This window comes from Chiloscyllium plagiosum, unplaced genomic scaffold (genome assembly GCF_037043375.1).
Source record: "Chiloscyllium plagiosum isolate Xiang-an unplaced genomic scaffold, Cpla_swu_hap1 HiC_scaffold_47, whole genome shotgun sequence".
NCBI classification, from domain to species: Eukaryota; Metazoa; Chordata; class Chondrichthyes; order Orectolobiformes; family Hemiscylliidae; genus Chiloscyllium; species Chiloscyllium plagiosum.
The window spans coordinates 5,499,675-5,525,904 of record NW_028270185.1 but is presented as its reverse complement, the minus strand read 5'-3'; the positions used below and the strand labels follow the sequence as shown (position 1 = coordinate 5,525,904).

Below are 26,230 nucleotides of genomic sequence, written 5' to 3'. Positions count from 1 at the left end.
TGACCTGCCTTATAATTCCATCATTTGCCCTTTCATTTCGAAGTTATCATTGTCACGTAAGGAGACATACACTGGTCAGTAACAGGTTCTCATTTGTGGCTCAGTGGGTGTCGCTCCCACCTCAGAGTCAAGAAGTAGTGAGTTGAAATCCCACTCGAGAGATAGGAGCACAAAATCTTGGGCAACACTCTAGTTAAGTTCTTCAGAAGTGCTGCGTTATTTGATTTGCCATCTTTTGAACAACTTTAAACAGAGCTCCCTACTGCTTTCCCATATTGGCATAAAGGCTTCTGTCAAAATAATTCAAACGACAGTAGGGGGAGTTCTGCTGTGTTGACTTGGGCAACATACTTAATTCAACAAAAAGCTCATTTTGGGACCTTTTTTGTGTGTACAAATTGGTTATGTATTGCTTACATTATAATCGAGATTACACTTCAAAAAGTATGTCAGTGTCTACACCGAATGTCCTGAAGTTTGAAAGGAGCCAACAAATGTAAAGACTTTTGCTACCGTGGAGAAGCACTCACCTGTAACACACATTCTCAGTACATGGATTATGGACCCTTACAATGACAAACACATGCTGAAAATGAGAGCGTACAGTCTTTGGTGTGAATGGCAGTGCCCCAGGTTCCTGAAAAATGATGGTAACAATGTCGTTGCCAATGTGCCGTTTCCTGAGGAGCTGTGAACACAAACACGTTAAGTCAAGTCACCAAATGTCTGGTTGCAAATTGCTCACTTTGCAGATATTCTCTACACAGTTTACCATTCAAATTCAGTGTCAAAAACAAACTAGCAAAATTGCAAACGCAGCATCACTATTAATGTGTAAAATCTCAGGTACAAGCAGCAAAAGTTCTATCCATTTTTAGATAGCCATCCAAGCATTCACCAAAACGTAAATAACTTCCTTCATTCACGTTTTACCGATTTCATGGAGTCAGTTAGGTCAGTTGGTTGGATGGTTAGGTTGCTATGTAGTGATGCCAATCGTGAAGAATACGATGAAGGTCCAGCCTTTTCAACCTTGCCTGAAGCATAGTGACCTTCAGGGTTAAACTCACTACCAGTAAGTTTCTAATGAGAGAGTGAGAGCGGTAGAGATAGAGATAGCGAGACAGACAGAGAGAGAGAAGTCCTCTGGGACAATGGCAACTTTTACTGAATGCATCTCCTATCTTGAAGGTAGGGACTATGTTCATTTTGTAGTCACGGTCATATCCTATCCAAGTGGCTATTTATTTGGGGCTTCACTGGTGTCCTGACCATGCACGACAAAGACTGATAGCCGGTCAACAGCAATCAGGTACTTCCCAGCCAACTCTGCTCCTTAATCCAGGAGCCACAGATGTCAACTCTAATTTCTCAACTGAGGCCCCAACTTGAGTATCCTTAACAAGCCCAAGCCTACCTGATCTTTGGACTCTCATGAACTCTGTGGGGAGTTTCTATTCTGTCAGGGTGCTTGGGTCCCAAGAGCTACACTTTAGAAAAGACTAGGAACATCAGGCTAGAGGAAGTACTAGTATTCCCAATAAAACACAAATAGTGCCTCTACTGATTTAAGCACACAACAATGGATAATAAAGCACTGAATAAGGCCATTGAATTCATGGAGTCTGTTTTTTCTAAGAGCCAGTAATTCTAATTAGTCCTACTCCCCTGCTTTTGCTCCACATTGTTTCAATGTTTTCAGATATTGTTCTATTTCCTTTACATTCTGTTTCCACCAACTGAATAGGCTAAGAATTCCAAATCCCAACCACTTGGAATGTTAAAAGGTTTTCTCCTCATATATCCTCTCATTCTTTTGCCCTCTGGTTATTGACTTCTAGCCACTAGAAATAGAGTATATGGAGAAAACAATTTGAAGCTTTCCTGGTTGAAATATTTTTGGTCCCGGTGGCGCAGTGGTTCGTACCACTGCCTCACAATGCCAAGGACCCTGGTTCAACTCCAGCCTCTGGGGACTGTCTACGTGGACTTTGCAATTCACCAAGTGTCTGCATGGGTTTCCTCCGGATTCTCCGGTTTCCCCCCCATGATCCAAGGTTAGGAGGATTGGTCATGCTAAACCACCCACAGTGTTCACGGATGTGTAGATTAGGGAGATTAGCTGTGGGAAATGCAGGGTTACAGGGATAGAGTTGGGGGGTGAGTATGGGTGGGATGCTGTTCAGAGATTTGGTGTGGACTTGTTGGACTGAATGGCCTGTATCTATAAACCTCGAATGATTTTCGATCGTTCAAGGCATTCTAGGTCCAAATTTAACTCATTCAAAATACACCTATTTGCACACCATTAAAATTGGCTAGGCAAAAGTGAGGACTGCAGATGCTAGAAACCAGCATTTAGATCAGAGTGGTGCTGGAAAAGCACAGCAGTTCAGGCAGCATCCGAGGAGCAGAAAAATCGACCTTTCGGGCAAAAGCCCTTCATCAGGAATCGAGGCAGGAAGCCTCCATGGTGGAGAGATAAATGGGGGCTGGGGAGAAGGTAGCAAAGAGTACAATAGGTGAATGATGGTGGGGATGGAGGTGATAGGTCAGAGAACCATTAAAATAGAGCTTATTACGATTCATCCAGCTTTAACCTAAAGCTACCCTGAATATTTCAATACCATTTAAGCAATTAATTTGACCCAATGCTCATAAATAGATTTTTAACTACATTATTGAAAAGATTGCTCTTTCTAACATTAGGACTGGATCAATTCCAATTACAGATAAAGTACAGGCAAATCAATTGCTATAAAAGTGTGGATTATAAAACATAGCAAGATTAGCAGTATAACTGGCAACTTATACTGTTCTGCTTAAACAGTTTAAAGAGTTTATGGTAAATAAAAAGCAATGTCATAATCTTCTTTGTCAATAAGAATGAAGTTGTGACTTTTTCAGGCTATTTTCTGGTCAAGTCAGTGTTCCGCTGCACTGCGGTAGCGCATTGGAAATTAAGCCCCACTATTCAGGGAATTGTTACAGAAGTTCCAGTAAAGATTTTTTAAAATATGCAGAATTCCCCAATTTACCTTTTTTTTTAAAAACTCTGGTTGACAGAAAGCATGGATCAGGTTTATTTACTTAACACAAATTACTATTTAATTTGTTAAACAGTTATGAATTGTCATATGTCATAGAATTCTACCGACTAAAGCTCTAACTTTTTTATAAACTCTCCCACACACGAAGGCAGAAGGAGGCAAAAAAGACAGAGGGCAGAACTGTGACAGCAGTTCAGTAGTCCCTGTTCACAGGATTTACGGAGATGAATCTTGTGTTGGCCAGAATGTTGCTTCTCAATCTTCCTTCTCCGGATGCTTTCACTCGTTTGCAAGAGGTACAATGTAACTGGTTCACACTTACACAGCAGTCTCGAACTTATTAATTAATAAGTCACAGCTTGGAGCAACTGGAGGAAAACTAAATTTGAAGAAAACCAGTTTCAGTTATTTTTTCCCCTCTAGAGGACAGGGACAGCTCCGGAGTCTGTGGACAGTGTGATGACTTCTTCCCATATCATTCACAGCTCCAAACTGTTCAGCTATCGAGAAACCAAATCATAGCCACTAGAAGGCAGGTTTTTGTGATAAAAAAAAGTCACTAGTCTCCAGTCACTTGTTGCCACCTAAATCTCCATTTCTACACAGCCCAGGGCTCTGGCTCATCTGCAAACCATCGACTGCTATTTGAACCACTGTGTAAATAGTGCTTACAATGAGTATCGTGTTCCTCACTTTCAAAACCCGCAGTAATCCTTCAACAACCCTAGGTTTTTAAAACAGTTGTTTTCTCATTTAAGTTTGCAATCAAATATAAACAAATAAAAAATACAGTTTTACATCAGGCTGAAAACGAAATCTATCTTCCCACCTATTTAATCTCTCAAAGTGAATAGTGATGTTCGTTTTTACTCAGGAAAAATAGAATAGTTCCAGCTCAAATTCGGAACTTAGCAACTGAACAATCTCAGGAAGAGCTCAACGTCAATAATTCTGCAGCTCACAGTTTAATTGTAAGTTAGTTGAAACCATCTCTTTTGTCACTTGTTTCCCCATATACTCAGATACAGAAAAGTACCATATATTCCAAGATTTTGGACATCACTTATCAGCAGCTCAAATCATTTAGTACCCACAGTGAGATACAAACTATAAGCACAAAATCTGTAGCTAAGCATTGGCATTATGGTTGGTTGGAAGCAAGGTAGTTCCTTTATATTTCAGATTTTACTTTTCTGTACACTTGTTAGAACAAGTCTGTAATATCTGCAGACTTGATCAATGTCATGCAATGGCTATTGAAGCAGAAAAATCACAATGAACTCTGCAGAGGTAAATGAGAACCAGAATACTTGAGTAAGTAGCAAATGTGACCAAAAAAACTTAAACAGTCAGCCTTCATTGAATAAACATATGAATGAAAATGGAATAACTTACGTTAAATGGGCTTCAGATTAGTTTCACAGGTCAGTGCAACATTGATGGCCGAAGGGCCTATATTATGCTGTAATGTTCTATGCTCCACTAACCTCAGCCATTTTGGAGTAGTGTGTGGTTCTGGTTGCAATTATTAAATTAGAGAGGGCGTAGAAATGACTTACATGTTATTGGGACTGGAAGGTGTGGAGCTGTAAGGAGAGGTTGGATAAGCTGGGACTCTTTGCTACAGGTTGAGGTGTGACCTTATAGAGGTTTATAAAATCATGAGGGGCATAGATAAGGTGAATTGCAAAGGTCTTTTCCCTAGGATGGAGGAGTTCAAAACTAGAGGGCATAGGTTTAAGTTGAGAGGAGAAAGATTTAGAAGGGACCCACAGCGGAGGTATTCACACAACAGGGAGGTTCATATGAATGACCTGCTTGAAGAAATGGTAGATGCAGGTACAGTCACAACATGTAAAAGATACTTGGACAGGTGCATGAATACGAAATGTTTAAGAGCGATATGGGCCAAATGTAGGCAAACTTGACTAGTTTAGTTTGGGAAACTTGGTAAGCATGGACAACTTGAACCATAAGGTCTGTTTCCATGCTGTATGACTCTTTTTTTTTTACATAGGACAATGTATGAGAGATGAAAGTGGACGGAATTGGAATATTTCCCTTTGGTAATACTATCAGACAATTTTAAGAATCAGAAATGTGTAATGTTTTATTGTGGGAGAGCTGTGGGGAGGGGATTTCTATCTTCAATGGCTCTCTGACCCAATGTGCCAAACTTCGATCCTTCCACTTTTCCTGAACCAGTTGGTGCTAATGTCTGAAAACGTGATGCAAAACTGAGCAGTACATGTGAGAAACAGGCAAGAACATATTTGATGTGTTCAAGGTGTGGGCACCTCCCACCCATTTAATCTTAATCTTATGCCAGCACAAGTCAGAAAATATCTCAAAGGAACAGAGGACGAAAAATTTAAAAGGTAGGGGGTAAAACCATTAGCAAGTTAACTTTCGTACTTAGAACACTTAACTAATTAGACATAGAAGACTATCTGATTAGTCACATTTTAATCTGTATGAAAAGGGACTTTTCAGACACATTTTCACCCAAAGCCCTGTGTTTAATGGCTTACAGGAAAGTCTATTAAGATGATAAAGAAAGGTCAGCTCATGGTTTAGTGAAGAAAGCCCGGCAGACGGTACCCACCTGCTGCCGATTGTTGGGGGTATATGGAAGCATGGTGGACACGTGGAACATGATCTCATAGTCCTGGTAAGTTGTGTACAAAGAGTGCGTACCAGTCGAGTCAGCTGTGAATAGAAAATGTTTTAACATCACATTTCAGACAGCAAACCATGACATCACTAGTACTAAAAACAGAAAGACAGAAACACACAAACCTTGGTAAAAAGAAAAAGGTGGACTGACTTTTAGGATGGGACCTGTCATCAGAATCTGCCAGATGTGAGCCCCTCTAGGTCATGCACCATTCGTTTCAGCATTATCTCCTCCCTACTTGCCAAAATAATCTTTTCTCTCTCCCAGCTTTTCAATAAAATTCCCACTCATACCCTAATTAATTACATTTCATGCAACAAGAACAATCTCAAGTCTTAAAACTTTTTCATGTCAACCTCGACACCCAATGCCAAAAACAAAAAAAAAAAGCTTAACTCCCAACTTCCACAGGATGTAAAAGCAAAAGCAGGCCATTGGGTCCATCAGGTCTGCTGCATCATTCAATAAGACCATGGCTGATCTCATGACCTTCAATTCCACTTTCCTACCTTATCCCTCGTGACCCTTGATTCCCTTACTTTGAATGGACTTAAAATGACCAGGTCCCTACAGCCCTCTGCAGTAAAGAGTTCTACAGATGCACTAGCATCAGTGAAGGAGTTCCTCCTCATCGGTCTGAAATGGTTGCCCATACTCATGTTAGGCCCTCTGGTCATAGACAAGGGGACCACAACCACTCCATACCTATCCCTAAAAAAACTTACACGTTTCAATAAGGTCATTCTTCTGAACTCCAATTAGCATAGGTTCAACCTACTCAACCTCTCCTAATAAGAAAATCCCTCCATACCTGGGATCAATCTTGCAATCGGCTATGGACTGCCTCCAATATCATTATATCTTCCTCTCAGAAGAGAGAACCAAGACTTTCACAGTATTATCCAGTTCTGCCCAACAGTCTACGTCTTAATCTCTTGACAAAAGGGTGAAACCCTTGGACATTCCTAACACTGGCTGACTGTTTCCATCATTTGCAGTTCTTTTTGTAACATACTAATTTTCCCTCCACAAATTTCAAACACAGAGTTTGTAACAATTAAAAAGCAAAACACTTACTTTTTGTGTCCAGTTGAGCTGCATATTTTGTAAAGCCCTTAAGAAGCACTTTTTCTCCTAGCTGCTCCAGGAATTCCTCAAATGCAGGGCCTGCTTCTTCATTGTTGTACATCTCCTCCTCAGTGCCCTGGCCAGCCATACAGTACAGAATACCGACTTTATGCTTTCTGCTGAGCTGCAAAGCATAACAATCATCAAATATAAAAGACAGTTCCCAATTTCTATGTTTGCCAATTCCCCCCATAAGCCAATTAATCACCTTCATCACCTGCTGCTCTGCACAATCCCCAAACACCATCTGTAACTGAGGACGTGAGCGAGCTTTGCATTTCCAGCTTTATGCATGAGCCAACCACAAATGCCCAAATTGGAATTCATTTCACTGGAGCGATGCTGCCAATATCAGGAAGTTAACAGAGCTGAAAGCGGGCAGAGAAAACCAGGACATCACCTGTTGGCCACTATATGCCACGATGACAAGCAGTGGCTCAGCACCAGGTGCAAAAACAGTGAAAGCAACCACAATGACACCTATATAACCATGCCATGTGTCGCACGGCTGGCGGAACCTGCCTCTCGGGCCATCAACAAAAAAATGTGCCATTTGAAGCTACCTCATCCCAAAAGGATTGATTCGCTGCACGTGTCAATAGGTTTACTGAGATGAAAGGACGCTGACCAGCAAAATAGAAACTAGATTAGCTTCCCACTAATGATCCAGAGTGAACAAATAACAGAAGTCAGACAATGCAAGGAATCCCTTTTTACAAATTAACTGTTCATTCCTAGCATGAGAATATCTGGTCTTTCATCCATTCTCGAGGGTTGGCAATTCTACAAATAGCCGTTTCCCAAAACGTCGATTTTGCTGCTTCTCGGATGTTGCCTGAACTGCTGTGCTCTTCCAGCACCACTAATCCAAAATCTGGTTTCCATCATCTGCAATCATTGTTTTTACCTAATTCTACAAATAACCTTCCTCCACAGAGTTCTGTTCTCCTCTGCCTTCACTGCTTGTCCTGAAAAGGGGCCAGCTTACGCTTCGATATTGTTCATCGATGTCATCTTAGGTCCTCCATGAGCACCTTTTCCAGGTATTCTGCTTTGAGTAACCTCTGCTTTCAAACATTCTCCTCTTGTATGCCACATGCCCAAAATATACAAGCTTTCCCATTTCACTTCCTCAAAAACAATGCTCCTATTAACAACAGTCTTCTCAAGGACCCACTTGTTTATCCATTTGGCAGTCCATGACATGCATAAAATCTGTCTGAATCCTTTAATTTCAAAGAGTCTTATCCAAACCTCATCACTCTTCATGGGCCAGCTGTCACAGCCATACATCATCACCAGCCACACAAGGGCTTTCAGAAGACAAATGAGGATTAGACATATAGAAACATTATCCCCTCAATTTCAAACTCTGTAATTTGATTTATAGGCACTTAATGAACTCCCTGGTAAGTTGCACATTGTTGATGAATGTCTGGTGGTAACTGGTGAAGGAAAGAGCGTGCCCGTAAGGTTGCAGTCAGAGTAGCCTATTCCATGTAGTGAATTGATCCCGTTGTGACACTGTGATCGACACAAGGGTATTAATATCCCAAAGAGATTTCAACTCACCCCTTGTTCATCCAGTTTTAGCAGCTGCTCTGTCACTTTTACAGTGCTGAACGCCAGCCGCAGACACTGAATGTTCAGTTCTGGTATAACAGATTCCAATACCTCTTTCAGCAGGAGCCCTCGCACTGTACCATGTTTTGATGTTGATGGAACCGCATCCTCCAGGATTGCTCCTCTTAGTGTAATGAGCTGCAAAATTAAATGTTCATATTTTCATTCAGTTCAGCCAAGTTTTAAAAATTGCCATTTCTTTAAAAGAACTGTTCATAAACACTTCACTTTACAGTGCTGACTCGAAGGAAAAGCTGAAAATGTGTTGCTGGAAAAGCGCAGCAGGTCAGGCAGCATCCATGGAACAGGAGAATCGACGGTTCGGGCATAAGAATTCCTGAAGAAGGGCTTATGCCCGAAACGTCAATTCTCCTGTTCCCTGGATGCTGCCTGACCTGCTGCGCTTTTCCAGCAACACATTTTCAGCTCTGATCTCCAGCATCTGCAGACCTCACTTTCTCCTGACTCGAAGGAAAAGCCTGCTATCACAGACAACCTGATGACTTGAATAAAAACAATAATACTGACAGAGGCAACAGAGCTACTTATGAAGCGGTGTGACTGATCAGCTGGAAGGACTCAACCTGAACTCTCCCATATCTGCCAGCAACAATTTATATCAGGCTATGCAATAGGCTTTGGCATGAATGGCATGTTCTGATCTTTCGACAACACCATGTCAAGCTGAAAACGTTTCACTGATGGACACTTTTGCTTTACATCACGTACACATCACTACTGAATGTATCCACTGTCTACAACACCAATACAGTCAAAATGTAGCACAGTCCAGCACAAAAAGTGATCCTCTTGATTGGTTCCCCACTCTGAACATGCACTCCTTCCATCACTGGTACAAATACAGCTGCTGAATGTTCCAGTTACAAGGTGGAATGTTGCACCTGATGAAGGTTTTTTGACAACATCTCCCAAGCCATGTCATCACCCCTTTGTTAAGGAGGGGCTGGTGAATTAGTTTGTGGGGTGTGGAGTGACATCAACTGAAGATGGTCATTGCCACACAAGTGCCAGGCAACAAATGTTATGTAACTTATCAGCCCAAGCCTGGATGTTGGTCAAATCTTGCTATATTTGGGCACATGCTGCTTCAGTATTTGAGTTACAAATACTGCTGAACATTTGTATAATCATTAGCAAACCCACCTACAATGATTTAATGATGAGAGAAGCTCATTAGTGTGATAGCTAAAGATGGTTGGGCCTAAAACGTGACACTGAGGAACTCCTGCAGCAATGTGCAGGGACTGAAGAACAATCCAATCACATATTCCTTTGATATGACTCCAACCAGCAGTGAGTTCTCCCCTATTTCTATTGATTCCAGGGTTGCCAAGGCTTCTTAATGCCAAATACTCAGTCAAATGTTAGGATGTGATCAAATACTGACCTCACTTGTCCTGAAGATTATTCGGTAGACGTACTGGAGTCCATGCTCTTTGCTGTCCTCCAGTTTTTCCCTCTTGATGCTCACTGCCACTGGGCCCAGCTTTTCATCCACTCCAAAATAATTCCAGTGTTCTAAGAGCGAAAAGTTCAGAGCAGTGAACTAAATGACTGTGCAAGACCATTTTAAAACATTTCCATTGTGATGAAGGAGCGGGAGTCCAAATAGTTTATTGCTGTGTAGATGCCGGGAAGATGGAAAGGAGGAAACAGGACTATTTTTTGATGTTGTTTCTTTTAAAAATTTCTCTTTGGTTGAGATGGCAGTAAAATATTTTCAACTTATCTGGTTTTGGAAATCACAGGCTACTAACAACTTTACCAAAATGTATATTCCAAGTTTTAAAAACTCAAATGACTTCAAATATTCAAGTTACAAGAATCCTAAATGTCTTCAAAGTTACTCTTTCCTCACCTTTTCAGAGTAAGAACCCTACTTCAAAGTACAAAGCCAGCGGGTCCCTATGCTAGTACACTGCCACTTGCTGAGGTGGCCATTCTTCATGGATGAGTCTGGACATTGCAGAATATTCACTTTTTGTAAAAAAAGTTATTCATGTTGTGGGATGCAGGCTGGGCTAGCATTAATTGCCCATTCCTAGTTGCCTTTGACAAGGTGGTTATAAGCTGTTTCTTGAACCACTGCAGCCCACATGCTGCGGGTTGACCCACAACGCCATTGGGAAGGGAATTCTAAAATTCTGACCCTGCAGCAATGAAGGAGCAGCAGTATATTTCCAAATCAAAATGGTGAGTGATTTGGAAAGGAATTTGCAGGGGCTGGTGTTCCATGTATATGCTGCCCTTGTCCTAGATGGAAGTGGTTGTGGGTTTGGAATCCTAAATAAGTGGGTTTACTGCTGAGGTGAATTTCTGCAGTGCATCTTGTAGGTATTGTACATTGCTACTACTAAACAGTGGTTCGCACTGCTGCCTCAAAGTTCCAGGGACCCGGTTTGATTCTAACCTTGGATGACTGTCTATGTGGAGTTTGCACATTCTCGCCATGTCTGCGTGGGCTTCCTCTGGGTGCTCTGGTTTCCTCCCATAGTCCAAATATGTGCAGGTTAGGGTGAATTGGCCGTGGTTAAAATAATGCATTGATTAGAAAAGGTACCTAAAATATTGTTGCTCGCATAACTTAAGCAACTAGTGCTACAAAATAGCAATTTACAAAGGTTTAAATTTTGTTTCACCATTGTAGTTTGAAGAGAATTGATGTAATTTAATGTGGACCAAGGTGAAGCAGAAGTCAGGAAAAGGATGGTGGGAATAAAACAGCAATAACATGACCAGAGGTTGCAGGAGAAAAGGTCACTGCCAGTGAGCTCAATAAAATCCACTGTAGGATAGCAGCAATGGACTGGAATCATGGTTCATCACACTGGGAAGGAACAAACAAGTGGCAGGATACAGTAATTTACACTAACCTGAACCACTGTGTACAGCTGTATTTACTACAGCAAGAATATTCAGACATTGCAATCAATATGGAAAAGACAAACACATTTATAGCCAACCCAAGGGCACAAAGTCGGGAAAGGTTGGGAGTTTGGATCATTTACGACGCAGAACAACCAGTATCTGTTGAGATGTTGGTCATTAGCAGAACACTAATTACATTGTTGCTTGCTGCAAACCTTAAAACTAGGGAATGGGGGCACGTTTTACTTTATGACATGGTAATTCTGTTAATCCTTCCCATGTTTTCCTCCCAATACAGAAAGGGGAAAGATGTGAGGAAACTATAAAAAAGCATAAGGAGCAAGTCAATTTAAAAGAAAAACTACTAAACTTCTGCATTGAAGAACCTGCAACAACAGAAAAGCAAATGGAGATGGCTAGTATGCACCCCCGACATTTGTTTACAAGATTTTAAAACTAAATTAGAACATTATCAGGTCTATTGGGTGTCAAGAGAGCCTCAACATTTTCAGAATCCTAAATAAGGCGGCCTCTGGGCTACAATCATGTCGTTGAATGTTTCTGTGATCAATATTTCAAATTAAACAAGCTGTTTCAAGTTCATGTGTGACTGATCCCATGGCAGAGGCTGAAGTCCTCATGATATTTTAAAAAGTACTTGACGTGCTTTAAGCTATAGAGCAGGTGGGGAAAAACGAGATTAGGTTTGCTTGCTTGTTTCTGATTTACACAGACATGGCAGGGCAAATGGCCTTCTGTTATGCTATTGACTTTTATTGTTTGAGGTTGGCAAAGTAAAAGCATGTCACAGAATTGGTAGAGGACAGGTGCAAGCGGTGTGTGGGACTCTACATGAGACAGGATTTATTTGGGCTATAAAAGTTTGATTAATTGGAGCTTGAGGAGGTAGGGATACTGCTTAAAAACTGCATTTAGAATACTGATCCCAGAATTGATGGAGACTGTGTGAGAGGAAAAATACTGAGCGCACTTAGCAGCTAAGCAAGCCTCTGAAAGGAATAAAAACAAAGTCATATAACTGGTTCAGATTAAGTGACCAGTACTCATCATATTAAAACAAACCTTCAGATGACATTCCATGAATGCAGATGGATCAAGTATTACCACAGTCCTCAAAAATAATAAAGTGTCCTTTGATCGCTGCCAAGATCTGGACAGAATGGTTTTAAACTTCCCAATAGGGAGCATATGGATGATTACAAATCTGATCTCAACTGGATCCCTAATTATTCATTTTTGTGGAACCGAGAGAGGATTGAATGGTAAACTTGCCATCAATAAGTGGCAAGCATTATTAGAGGATTGTAGATTCAACTTCAATGACAATTTGATATGAGAAAATGGAGGCTGTCTCTGAATGCATGGCACTCCAACAAGATATCTGGCAAGGTTTAAGATCTGTAAGAATTAAGGACCATTTTGATTAGTTACTGTACCTTTCCCATGGAAGTAATCCTGATAATATTTGGCTCCCCGATCCACATGCTCGATGCTGAACTGTTTCAGTCTTTCCTGGCTGAGGTGCCTCTCTTTTGGGACCTCTAGTTCAGAAACACTTGCATTTGTGCAGTATGGGTTCCAAACCACCTTTGGAAATCCACCATCACAACCGAGACCCAAACCTGCATTCATACTCGCCTTTGATAAGCTGATATTATGCTCACAGGTCCCACCTGTTTCATTGCGGAAATGAGGGCAGTTTAGGAGCAGATCGTTGCAATTGCTGTCACCAAGATCTGGCTCCAGATTCTCTTTGCCATTCACCTCCTCAGTGCTAGTGAAGCCGGAATCCTGTCCTCCCAGAGCATGAGACCGAGACACAGCAAGTGAAGCAGCTGATGCAGCTGAGGCACCAGTTGTGGTGTTTCTCCGGTATGGTACATAGTTCCTGTTGCTCACCACTTCATTGAGATCAAATAGTATACTCTGCACATCAAAATGGGCAAAGCTCTTTTGACAAACCCATGGCTTATTGCTATCCTGGGATTTATTGTCTTCATTGTCCGAGCTGGATCTCCCAGATTCATGCTCACTTTTGTTGCTGCGCAGTTTCTTCAAGATCGATTCACCACTTTCATTCCGAGACTGCTTTTTACGTCGATCCTTGCCTGTGCTCTTGGGTTCGTCTCTCTGAGATGATTCACTTTGACTGTCATCAGTCTTGCTGTTACCTGCCAGGTTCAGATTGGAGGCCATGCTTAGGTCAGCCCGAAGGAGCTTCTTGAGGTTTTCTGGTACTGAACTCCGTTGATCAATCTTCTCATTTTTGAACTCTTTCAACATATCAAAAAAGCTTTCAGACGACACTCCACTAACATCTATAGATGAAGTGCTACCATATTCCCTCAAGGGTAGCATTCCATTTCCTTTAAGCTCTAGGGCTCCTTCTGCATCGTGCTCATTGAGAGTAACCTCACTGTTACTTCGAACTCTCAATGGAACAAACATTTTGGCTGGGGACCTAGGCCAGTAACCTTGGAACTCTGCTTCTTTTGACTTCCCTCGAGGAATGCGGTGCAGGCCTCGGGTCTGAGAGGGATGGGAAGCATTTTCATAGTTCAGGCAATATTGCCCACTATGAAAACTTGTAAATTCAGTGTCCACCATTGATCCACCCAAGTCCCTTGCGACATCTTTTGTTACATCTCGTTTTGGGGGCCAGTCAGCAATTCGAGCTCGGACTCCCATTTTTGGCATGGCAGGGGTTGAATTTGCACGGGGTACATTTTCACCCAGCGAGCAAATGTTCCCATTCTGGGCCCTGAATGGAGATGCATAGTAATCACATGTGTTCGTACCTTCAAGAAAGTCCACTCCACCTATGACCATTCCACCAACCTCCACCTTTGCATTTTGAACAGGTCGATAGCTTGTCATAGTCTATTAACACTCTGGCTCACTGGGAGGAACAGAAAGGCCCCAATCATTTCCTTTACACTGGGAGCTGCTCATTCAAGATTAAAACACAAGTAACTTCAACAAATATGTAAATGAGTAGCAGCTCTGCAATAAAACGGGATCTGAAGTCTCTTTTTATAATTCCATGGTGCCCGCATGCTTAATGCTTTTGCGGCATTTAAGTTATTTAATGTAGAACACCCAGAATAGGGATGATGTGGTGGGATGAAGCTCTAATTCCAAATATACACCTTGTATGTTTCAATACATATATAAAAGAGTTGCCTTTGATACTTTAGCCAGATGGCGAACACGGTCATTCTGCAACGAGAAAAGAAAAACAAAGCAAATTACTATTTTGTACCGAAAACACCACCATACACAGAGGAAGCTCAATTATCAGACATTCGATTATCTGAATATCAGATTATCCGGCATGACTGCAAAGTCCTGGTGCTTGGCTAAACTATGCTTTCCGGCATTTGATTACCCGGAATTTGATTAACCAAACAAAATACTCCCTGCCCGCGTCCTTCGGATAGTCGAGGTTCCTCTGCATGGAGGACATCAAAGTCCTGTAGTAAAAAATACTTCCAACTCACCAAGCAATACATTAGCATTTAATTATGCCAAGGAAAATCGGGACAAATTCTTATCATCCAAGTGAAAGACAAGTTACTAGAGAAGACCAACGTGGACGGACAAGAACAATGGATTCAAGAGTCAGATGATTGAATACATTTAAGAGATACAGATTGAAGGGTAAAGCACTAATGAGTAGGTGAGTTGATTGATCAAAATTGAATAAAGTTTCAAACTCGCTCAAAAAAAAAATTGGCAACTTAACCAAGTAAAAAGGGTTGAAACTTTATTGCTGGAACAGCACAGCAGGTCAGGCAGCATCCAGGGAACAGGAGATTCAACGTTTCGGGCACAGGCCCTTCTTCAGGAATGAGCAGAGAGTGTTCAGCAGGAGAAGATAAAAGGTAGAGAGGAGGGACTTGGAGGAGGGGCGTTGGAAATGTGATAGGTGGAAAGAGGTCAAGGTGAGGGTGATAGGTCGGAGTAGGATGGAGGCGGAGAGGTCAAGAAGAAGACTGCAGGTCAGGAAGGCGGTGCCGGGCTGGAGGGATCCGGCTGAGACAAGGTGGGGGGAGGGGGGATGAAGAAACTGGTGAAGTCCAAGTTCATCCCCTGCGGTTGGAGGGTTCCCAGTCGGAAGATAAGACGCTCCTCCCCCAGTCGGAAGATAAGACGCTCCTCCCCCAGTCGGAAGATAAGACGCTCCTCCTGACCCATCGTCTCAGCCTGCTCCTGCCCAACCGAACTCATCTCGGCATACCTCGACACGGTCCTGTCCCCATTAGTCCAAGAACTCCCCACCTACGTTCGTGACACCACCCACGCCCTCCACCTCCTCCAGGATTTCCGCTTCCCCGGTCCCCAACGCCTCATCTTCACCATGGACATCCAGTCCCTGTACACCTCCATCCCCCATCACGAAGGACTCAAAGCACTCCGCTTCTTCCTTTCCCGCCGTACCACCCAGTACCCTTCCACCGACACCCTCCTTCGACTGACCGAACTGGTCCTCACCCTGAACAACTTTTCTTTCCAATCCTCCCACTTTCTCCAAACAAAAGGAGTAGCCATGGGCACCCGCATGGGCCCCAGCTATGCCTGCCTCTTCGTAGGGTATGTGGAACAATCCATCTTCCGCAACTACACTGGCCCCACCCCCCATCTTTTCCTTCGCTACATTGATGACTGTATCGGCGCTACCTCGTGCTCCCACGAGGAGGTTGAACAGTTCATCCACTACACTAACACCTTCCACCCCGACCTCAAATTCACCTGGACAGTCTCGGACTCCTCCCTCCCCTTCCTAGACCTTTCTGTTTCTATCTCAGGCGACCGAATCAACACGGACATCTACTACAAACCAACCGACTCCCACAGCTACCTGGACTACACCTCCTCCCATCCTGCCCCCTGTAAAAACGCCATCCCATTCTCCCAATTCCTTCGTCTCCGCCGCATCTGCTCCCAGGAGGACCAGTTCAAAATACGTACAACACAGATGGCCTCCTTCTTCAAGGACCGCAATTTCCCCCCCGACGTGGTCGACGGTGCCCTCCACCGCATCTCCTCCACTTCCCGCTCCTCCGCCCTTGAGCCCCGCCCCTCCAACCGCCACCAGGACAGAACCCCACTGGTCCTCACCTACCACCCCACCAATCTCCATGTACAGCGCATCATCCGCCGTCACTTCCGCCACCTCCAAACAGACCCCAGCACCAAGGATATATTTCCCTCCCCTCCCCTATCAGCTTTCCGTAGAGACCACTCCCTCCGCGACTCCCTTGTCAGATCCACACCCCCCACCGACCCAACCTCCACTCCCGGCACCTTCCCTTGCAACCGCAGGAGGTGCAACACTTGCGCCCACACCTCCCCCCTCATTTCTCTCCAAGGCCCCAAAGGAAACTTCCATATCCGCCACAGATTCACCTGCACCTCCACCCACATCATCTACTGCATCCGCTGCAGCCGGTGTGGCCTCCTCTATATTGGGGAGACAGGCCGCCTACTTGCGGAGCGATTCAGAGAGCACCTCTGGGCCACCCGGACGAACCAACCCAACCAACCTGTAGCACAGCATTTCAACTCCCCCTCCCACTCCACCGAGGATATGCAGGTCATTGGACTCATCCACCGCCAAACCACAACAACCCGACGGTCGGAGGAGGAGCATCTTATCTTCCGACTGGGAACCCTCCAACCGCAGGGGATGAACTTGGACTTCACCAGTTTCTTCATCCCCCCTCCCCCCACCTTGTCTCAGCCGGATCCCTCCAGCCCGGCACCGCCTTCCTGACCTGCAGTCTTCTTCTTGACCTCTCCGCCTCCATCCTACTCCGACCTATCACCCTCACCTTGACCTCTTTCCACCTATCACATTTCCAACGCCCCTCCTCCAAGTCCCTCCTCCCTACCTTTTATCTTCTCCTGCTGAACACTCTCTGCTCATTCCTGAAGAAGGGCCTGTGCCCGAAACGTTGAATCTCCTGTTCCCTGGATGCTGCCTGACCTGCTGTGCTGTTCCAGCAATAAAGTTTCAACTTTGATCTCCAGCATCTGCAGACCTCACTTTCTCCTCCAAGTAAAAAGGGTGCAAAGTTACCATGCTACTTCACTGAAGTACTGCAGGAAAGTACAGTTTTGTTGAGAAAACTAATCCTGCAATTGCTTTTTTAGATAAAAGGTAAAATGCCTGTATGCTGTCTGGACATACTTGCAGGCAGCTCAATGGGTTTGGCCTTCACAAATTGTAACTCAACTAAAACAAAGCCACACAAATCCTATCATTGTTCATACAGTATAATGAAAATCCTTTCATGTTCCAATTTAGCCTGGCCATTCCTTCCACCTAACCTGGAGTTGCAGTTTGTTTTCTCTACAACCTTCTATTACTACAGTTCTCTGCTCTAGGCCTGTCTTCTTTCATTCTTCGGAAATGAACATTGTTGATTCCCAAATGTTCTTTAAGAGTGGTGGGCTGCCTTCCTGAACCAGTCTACATACTCCCTGGCATTGTACAAGAGTGGAGGAACTGCCACACAAATTCCAGGTGAGGATGGTATGTAGTTTGAGGAGAATTTACAGGTGGTGATCCTCTCATGACAACTTACACTCTTTTCACTGCATTTCTTGTAAAAATATTAGTGACAATAAATTACTATTCTTTTCTATTCTCATGTACCTGCTGCCTTTTCTCTTCCAGGTGGTAGAGGGTGCTGTCAGAAATTGTTGCAGTATATCTTGCATGCACTGCTGCCATTGAGACAATAGGAATGAATAAATAATTAATTTGCTGGATGGGTACAGATTCAGCAGGTAGATGCATAGTGGACAGCGTTTAGCTCCAAAAACATTCAAGAAGCTATCCAAACGAGTAAAGGTTATTCACAATTATATTTCTAAGTTTTTGCTTCATACATTGGGACAGGCTTTGGTAATTCAGGGGAATTCAGGCATAGAATTCCAGACTCTGACATCCTCCTATATCCACAATATTTATGTGGCATATTCAATAGAGTTTCTGGCTAATGGCAAACGCAAGGTTTTGACGTTGGGCATTCAGTGACAGTAATGCTCCAGTGAAACAGTTAAACTTCGATCACACTCTCACTACTGAACAACGTCCAGGTTTTTTTTTTGCTTTTGTTAAGCGCTTTGTTAGAGCTGAATGATGTGCAAAGTTTGGGTAGGTATTGGGGGTATTAGAACAGGATATTCCAGCAATTCTTCCCATCTGTCTACAATCCTATAATAATGGAATAATGGGTCTTTTCTTTATTGTAAAAAAATCAATACTGAATATTTGTTTTTCTAATTGATGCAGCCCACACAATATAAACTAATTTTTAAAATATCAGTTTCTTTCATCTACAATTCAAAATTATGTCTTTCATTGATAATTCTTTATTCAAACAGGAATAGAAAAGCCAGCTGTAGGGGGAAGGGAAGAGAAGAACTTTTGACTGTGTTGAACTGCACAAGTACATAGGTATCAGGGAGATGCAGAAATGACTCAACTAGCAGCAGTGTTTGCCTAATACAGTCTGCTTTACTGAATTTGTCATTATAAAGGCTTTCAGCTCCCAAAAGGAGCAGTGTAGTTTGAATATGGAGATACCTCAGTATGGCTACTGTCCATGACAAACTATTTTCTCACTGTTAATGACACTGACAAATGTAAACCTGCTGACCTCAAGACCCAATGGCATTAAAGATCCAGGGAAATGTGGGTTGTATGAGCAGATGATGATTAGGCACTTCCTGTACTTGGCAGCTTAATGTTTAAATTGGAATTTTTTTTCCATGACAGAAGCATACAGAACCAGCTTCTCATTCTCATGCATGCACGGAACAAACTGAAAAAAAAAATTAACTGCTAATTTAGTTGAAATTCTTCAGTGCTCTCATTACTGAGATCAATCTCTTAGTCATGTTTGAATTGACCATTGTGCAATCTCTACCTTAGGAAGCAGACTCCAAAAAGGTCAAGAGTAAAAGTGAATTGTTGAGTAAAAATCAGGGATGGAGCACACATACCATGTGGCCTATGAGCACTGGGATAGGGGGGGGCTTACGGACAACATAGCAAAAAGTGTCTATTGGGTCAAACCCAACATGATACAGGCAGCAGTGTCAGTAGGTGGAAAATGAAGACTTAAGAAGGTTAAACTATATTTATACTGTCTGACTCATTTCCTCAAAGCATTAAAATTCTGTGGATTTGCCCTGATCAAACTGCAAGGGGAAAGTGAGGACTGCAAATGTTGGAGGTCAGAGTCGGTAAATGTGGTATTGGAAAAGGCAGCATCTGAGGAGCAGGAGAGTCGACATTTTAAGCATGAGCTCTTCATGGGGAGGGGAGGGGGCATGAGAAGGGGCTGAAAGATAAATGAAAGGGTGTGGGGCTGAGGCGGAAGTAGCCGAGAATGCGATCGGTAGATGAAGGTGGGAGTGATGGTGGTAGGTCGGAGAAGAGGGTGGAGCCGATAGGTGGGAAGAGAGATGGACAGATAGGACAGTTCAAGAGGCCAGTGCCAAGTTCGAGGGTTGGGTCTGGGATCAGGTTGGGGCAGGGGAAATAAGGAAACTGGTGAAATCGGCATTGACCCAGTGTGATTGGAGGGTCCAAAGGTGGAAGATGAGGCCTTCTTCCTCTAAGCGTCGCGAGGCTAGAATTGTGGTGGTGGAGGAAGCCAAGGACTTGCATGCCCTTGGAGTGGAAGGAGGAGTTGAAGTGTTCGGCCACAGAGCAGTGGGGTTGTTTAGTACATGTGTCCCAGAGATGTTCTCTGGGACATTCCGCAAAACAAGTCTTTTCAGGATTCCAGAATGTACAGGTCCAGTGTCAATGTTGCAAGTGACACCGCCAAACTGTAGCCACCCAATGCCTGGAGGAAGAACACCTCATCTTCCGCCTTGGGACCCTCCAGCCACATGGGATCAGTCGATTTCACCAGTTTTTTAAATTTCCCCTGCCCCTACCTTATCCCAGATCCAACTCAGCACCACCCTCTTGAACTGTCCTACCTGTCCACCTCCTTTCCCACCTACCTGCTCCAACTTATCACCATCATTCCCTATCTTCATCTCACTATCGCATTCCCAGCTACCTTCACCCCAGCCCCGCACCCCTCCCATTTATCTCAGAGCCCCCTTGGGACGCCCCCCTCCATTCCTGATAAAGAGTTCATGCTTGAAACATCGACTCTCCTCCTATTTGGATGCTGCCTGACTGGCTGTGCTTTTCCATCACCACAATTTTTGAGTCTGATCAAACTGCAGTACATTTAAGAACACTGAAAACGCAACCTTGTGGAAGCACATACATATGAAGTGCCAAACAGGGCATGCACATACAACATCAAATGGGCAGGAAAAGGCCATCAAGCCTGCTTAAAACAACAGCCAGAGTGTCATCACTAAACACTACTGCTCTTCCTTTCCCAAGTCTCCTGGAAGAGGTTAAAAAACAGCTTTAAACAAGCAGCAAGAGAAAAAGGGGAAGTGAGGATGGTGGGTGTTTTTAGGGAAAGTATGGGTAATGTTGAGCAAGCAGGAACATGACAAGGCAAGAGAGGGAGACCCGACTGACTAAAGAGTCAGCAGTCTGAGAAACCTGGAACAAGGGGCCAACTCATGCAAGGCTGGCAAAAAATAACAGGGGTCAGGTTCAGTTAAAGCAACACTGTGAACATAACCTTGTAATCAGTAGAAATAAAAAAATGAACTTGCTTCTAAATCTGCACCCTAAAATTCTTGTTGCCCAAGAACAGGTTTCCTGTCTGAACTGTTTAAAAGGACATGGCATGGAGAAATCACCCACCACTGCACAACTCAATGGATTTAAAACTCAAACAAGCACAAACACAATGTGATCGAGATCAAGTTTTCTGTCTGAATGGTTTGTCTTAGTGAGCTGCAGCAGACCAGATCTTCAGCAAATCTGACTTGAGATTGTCATAAAGATGTTACCTGGAGTCAAGCACTGGCTGAGAGAAGGACTTCATTTTCTAAAGCCTGAACTCTGATGAGAAGATTGAGTACATGCTATAAAAGTGAGTTGGCTTCCTTAATTACATCTCACTACAATCTAGCTGTCTCAAAGAGCTTACATTATATAGTAGTTCCACCCCCACACCCATGGGAGATATGTTTCAGGAAGGACTGCGGAAGCCCAAAACCGCAGATAGGACTGAACCCATTCAATTAAGTGGGAAATGTACCTTCCCAGCAGCCTCCTGGTCCCTGGTTCTGGAACGTTCCCTATAATATACTTTTTTAAAAAAAATCATAGAATCCCTACACTGCGGAAACAGGTCCTTCAGTCCAACAAGTCCACGCTGACCCTCTGAAGAGTAATCCATCCAGACCCATTCCATGACCCTATATTCCTATATTTACCTCTTACTAATATATCTAATCTATACATCCCTTAACACTACAGGCAATTTCCCATGACCAGTTCACCCAACCTTCACCTCTTTGGACTATGGGAGAAAACTGGAGCACCCGGAGGAAACCCACACAGACACGGGGAGAATGTGCAAACTCCACACTGACAGTCATCAGAGGCTGGAATTGAACTCAGGTCCCTGGTGCTGTGAGGCAGCAGTGCTAACCACTGAGCCACAGTGTTGAATATGTTCCAGCCCTGATAAACCGCGGGTGACTGAAACTGTGGAAACTGCTTCAACGGATATGGGGCTCACCCTGTAATACTGCAAGTGTAACCCAAAATGTGGGAGTCCCTCTGAACACACTCAGACCAGTGGCATTTGGTCCATTCCTATTCCTTGAAAATGCTTCTGGTCTGCTTCACGAGGGTCAATCTTGTGAACATTTGTTTCCGAAGAGGCAGCTGAGGGAACAGGTCATTTCAGGATCCCAGAATATGCAGGTCCAGCATCAAGTGACTACTATTGGTTCATTACCTTCTTGGTATCCAAATAATGATCAGACATTCAAGTATTAGGAAGTCTTATTACTGCAAAAGAGCCATGGAGTCATAGAGATGTACAGCATGGAAACAGACCCTTCGGTCCAACCCGTCCATACCGACCAGATATCCCAACCCAATCTAGTCCCACCTGCCAGCACCTGGCCCATATCCCTCCAAACCCTTCCTATTCATATACCCATCCAAATGCCTTTTCTTGAGATCTGCTATCAAACTGATTTTCCTAGTCCACAAGCATATGAAACACCCCCATTATTATTTTTCCCATGCCTTTTCTTTCTCCCGATTTATTTTCTTCCCCACATCCTTACTACTGGCAGGAGACCTGTGCATAAATCCCATCATGGTCTATTCTCCTTGTCAGTTCCTCAGGACTTGCCATATCAATAACCAACTGAGTGGGATCAGAATCTCTCTCTCTACAAAAGAATCCTGTGAAGGAGAATTCAGATCATGGGCAAAAGCCAGTGTAAAACCTTGCACAAATGCAGACAAGGTCATTAGGATAGCAAAGCTGAAAAATGTGTTGCTGGAAAAGCGTAGCAGGTCAGGCAGCATCAAAGGAGCAGGAGAATCGACGTTTCGGGCATAAGCCCTTCTTTCAGCCCACTGGTTCATATCAGCATTTATGCTCCACATGGCTCCCTGTGCACCAATTCATCTAACCTTAACAAACACCGAATGCTGGAGAAACTCAGTGGGTCAGGCAGCATCGGCAGGGAGAGAAACAGGTTAACACGGAGTCCAGTATGACTCCTCTTCAGCATTTCATTCAATTTTAATCAGCACAAGCTTCAACACATGGAGAGGGACCTGCAACAAAATAAATCTCATACCAGGAATTTACTCCAGGTCATTGTAAATTTGACAGAAACCCAGCTGAAATAGATTATCAGGTCAATCTTCTGTTGAAGTTGGATTTTTGATGGAGAGAACTCCAACGAAATCCTCAGCACAAATCTCTTCAGTTGAGAAGTGCACAACTGTGCACCACATAACCATCAGAAAATAGCAGTTCTATTGCAAGCCATTCCATCTAAAATGTTGCAGTGAAAAACAATTGAAAACTTTAAAATGTCACAAAAGCAAGTTTCTTCATGCTATTTCTGACAAGGATGTGAACCACCCAGCTACATGTTTTTCTTTGTGTCTTGGCACTGGCTTTGGTAAGCCTAGTTTCTCATAACTGTTAAGCAACTGCTGGTGCTGACAGATCCCTGGCGATCGGAGGTGATGCATATATAGTTATCTTTCTGTGCAGGCCAGTGCAGACCTGCTTCCACTGTTGGACAATGTGAATCAGTGGACTTTGTCAGTTCAAGTTCAGAAGAGCAGACAACCTGTCGTGCCAATTCTCAACTATTTACACAAGAATAAAATCAGCAGCTTTTGTCTTTTTATTTAAGTTGAAAGTACAGCCCAATGAGTTGAGAAAATCAGCCCACTCAGTCGGAGTTATTTTCCAAGTGCAAACGAGACAGTCTCAGTCTTTTCCATTGTCCCTGTAATTTCTTCTCATTCAAGTATTGTCCAATTCCCTTTTGAAAGCTCCCACTGATTCAGGATCCACCATCCTGTTAATCACATATTCAACCACAGATCACTGCAGTTGAGACCAAATTTTCTCAACAACTGACAGTATTAGCTCATGCTGACATGATGCTGGAAAACAGTCCAGTCAGTGCCTTGAGTAAGGGAGTTGGGAGGTCGTGTTACAGCTGATCAGGATGTTGGTAGGACACTTTTGGAATACTGCACACAATTCTGGTCTCCTACCTATCGGAAGGATGCTGTGAAACTTGAAAGGGTTCAGAAAAGATTTACAAGGATGTTGCCAGGGTTGGAGGGTTTAAGCTGGAGGGAGAGGATGAATAGGCTGGGGCTGTTTTCCCTGGAACATCAGAGGCTGAGGGTTGACCTTAAAGAAATTTATAAAATCATGAGGGGTGTGGATAGGAGGAATGGACAAAACTTTTCCCCGGGGTAGGGGTCCAAAACTAGAGGGCACAGGTTTAAGGCAAGAGGGGAAAGATTTAAAAAGGAGCAACTTTTTCTACAAAGAGGGTGGTGCATGTGCGGAATGAACTGCCAGAGAAAGTGGTGGAGACGGGTACAATTAGAACATTTAAAAAAGGCATCTGGATGGCTATATGAATAGTAGGAAGGACTGAAGAGTGCTTTGGGTCTAATGCTGGCAAAATGGGACTAGATTAATTTAGGATAATTGGTCAGCATGGATGAATAAGACATGTGGTCCAGCTCTATGACTCTAACTCTGGTGAAGATTTTGCATCTGGTACTAACAGGTACAGCTCAACAAGGCTGCAAAAATAAATCCTCAATTGCAGGGAATAACTTGCCTGTTATTAAACTCATACTACATTACACTTGTAGGCAGAGGAGTTTCATTAACAGATTACTTTTGAGGTAAGCACTTTACCTAAAAAAAATGGTTTCTACATTCATAGTAAACAGCACCAGTCTTTCAGGTGTACTTCACATGGCAACCTTTTTCTACCAATTCCATGTACAACAGCCATTTCTACTGCCAGAAGCTAATCCTTGGATATTTATTATTTCTTGCAAGAGGTACTTCAGAAAACTCACTTCATCCTGGGTTTGCTGACTATCATGGAGCACGATTACACAAGGCAGCTAAGATTAGACAATACTTATGCAGCTTTGAATACTGATAAACCTGCAAAATCAGCACATCACACACAAACAAAAAGAATTCTGAAAAATAAGCCAAGTTAATCAAATCCTAGGGTAAATTATCTAGCTCCTACACTTCATTCACCAAATTAAGTTGCCCAGCATTTGTGTTGGTTTTATTGATGACATCTTCATGGCTTTACTTTAACCTTGTGTATGTAACAAGGGAAATACAAACAGGAGTCATTGCTAACAAAAACCTCTCCAATGTTAAGTTGACAGAGTTTAAATCACATATTGGAATGATGATAGATGAACAACGCAGCTAATTCCATTCATTTATTGACCTTTTCTGGTGTATGTGCAACATTAACATGAGGCCAAACCAGAATCTTGAAGATCTGTTACATTATTCATTATTTAATACAGTTACTACAGTCTGTTTATCACATTCCCAGAGAAAAAAAAGTCAGCTCTCCTTGGCTCTGATGCTTTCCAGGAGTGCAAGGTCAATCATGGCACTGACCCTCAGACAGATGCATGCACTTCCCACTGGGGTCAGTCAATGGACAAGGATGAGGAGGAACCTTGCATCCTCTCACACAAGAACAGAAAGGACACAAAAAAACACCTTCATTGTTGAAATAATAAAACTGGGAATAATGGAAATCTGAAGCAAGAGAAACTGCTGGAGAACTTCAGCATGCAGTCTTCGATTTAATAGTGAGTAGAGTGGGTTTGTTTTGGTTATATGTTTTAATGCTATCTATCTCTTGATTAAAATTTTAAAATATAAAACTCAGGTACGAGGTTAGCCTGGAGCAGTAATTTTTAGAGCAGTAAGACTGTGCTATTTTCAGTAGATTGTTAAGGTGCCAAGATGGCCTTGAGTAGAGTGACGTCCTCTTCCTGTCAGATATGGGAGATTAGGGAGAATTCCCATGTTACTGATGATTATGTCTGCAGGCAGTGTTTTTGGTTGCAAATCCTGTCAGATTGCATGGATCGGCTGGAGTGGCAGTTAGAGGCAATGAGGAATTTACAGGAGCTAGGGGATGGGAAGGGTGGCAGTTATAGGAAGGGAGAAAAACCACAGATACAGTCATTTAGATGGATTACTGCCAGGAAAGGTTGGAGAGATAGGCAGATGGTGCAGAAGTCTCCTGTGGCTAGCCTAATCTCAAATCGGTTTGCTGTTTTGGAAAATGTAGGGGGGGGGGGTGGTGGTGGTGGTGATGGACTCTCAGGGGA

At 43.2% G+C, this 26,230-nt stretch overlaps 1 protein-coding gene across 5 annotated transcripts in view; it reads right to left on the bottom strand.

Moving 5' to 3' along the window:
- Positions 1-26,230, bottom strand: part of sipa1l3 (signal-induced proliferation-associated 1 like 3) — a 246,157-nt gene that overhangs the window by 89,895 nt on the left and 130,032 nt on the right. For all 5 annotated transcript variants that reach the window (XM_043680772.2, XM_087983905.1, XM_043680771.2 and 2 more), the window contains 6 exons: positions 12,825-14,607; positions 9,887-10,017; positions 8,428-8,616; positions 6,805-6,979; positions 5,656-5,759; positions 531-688 (listed from right to left, as the gene is read on the bottom strand). In XM_043680772.2, coding sequence (XP_043536707.2) covers positions 531-688; positions 5,656-5,759; positions 6,805-6,979; positions 8,428-8,616; positions 9,887-10,017; positions 12,825-14,265 — 2,198 coding nt within the window. In that variant the 5' untranslated portion in view covers positions 14,266-14,607. The remainder of the gene's footprint in view (positions 1-530; positions 689-5,655; positions 5,760-6,804; positions 6,980-8,427; positions 8,617-9,886; positions 10,018-12,824; positions 14,608-26,230) is intronic.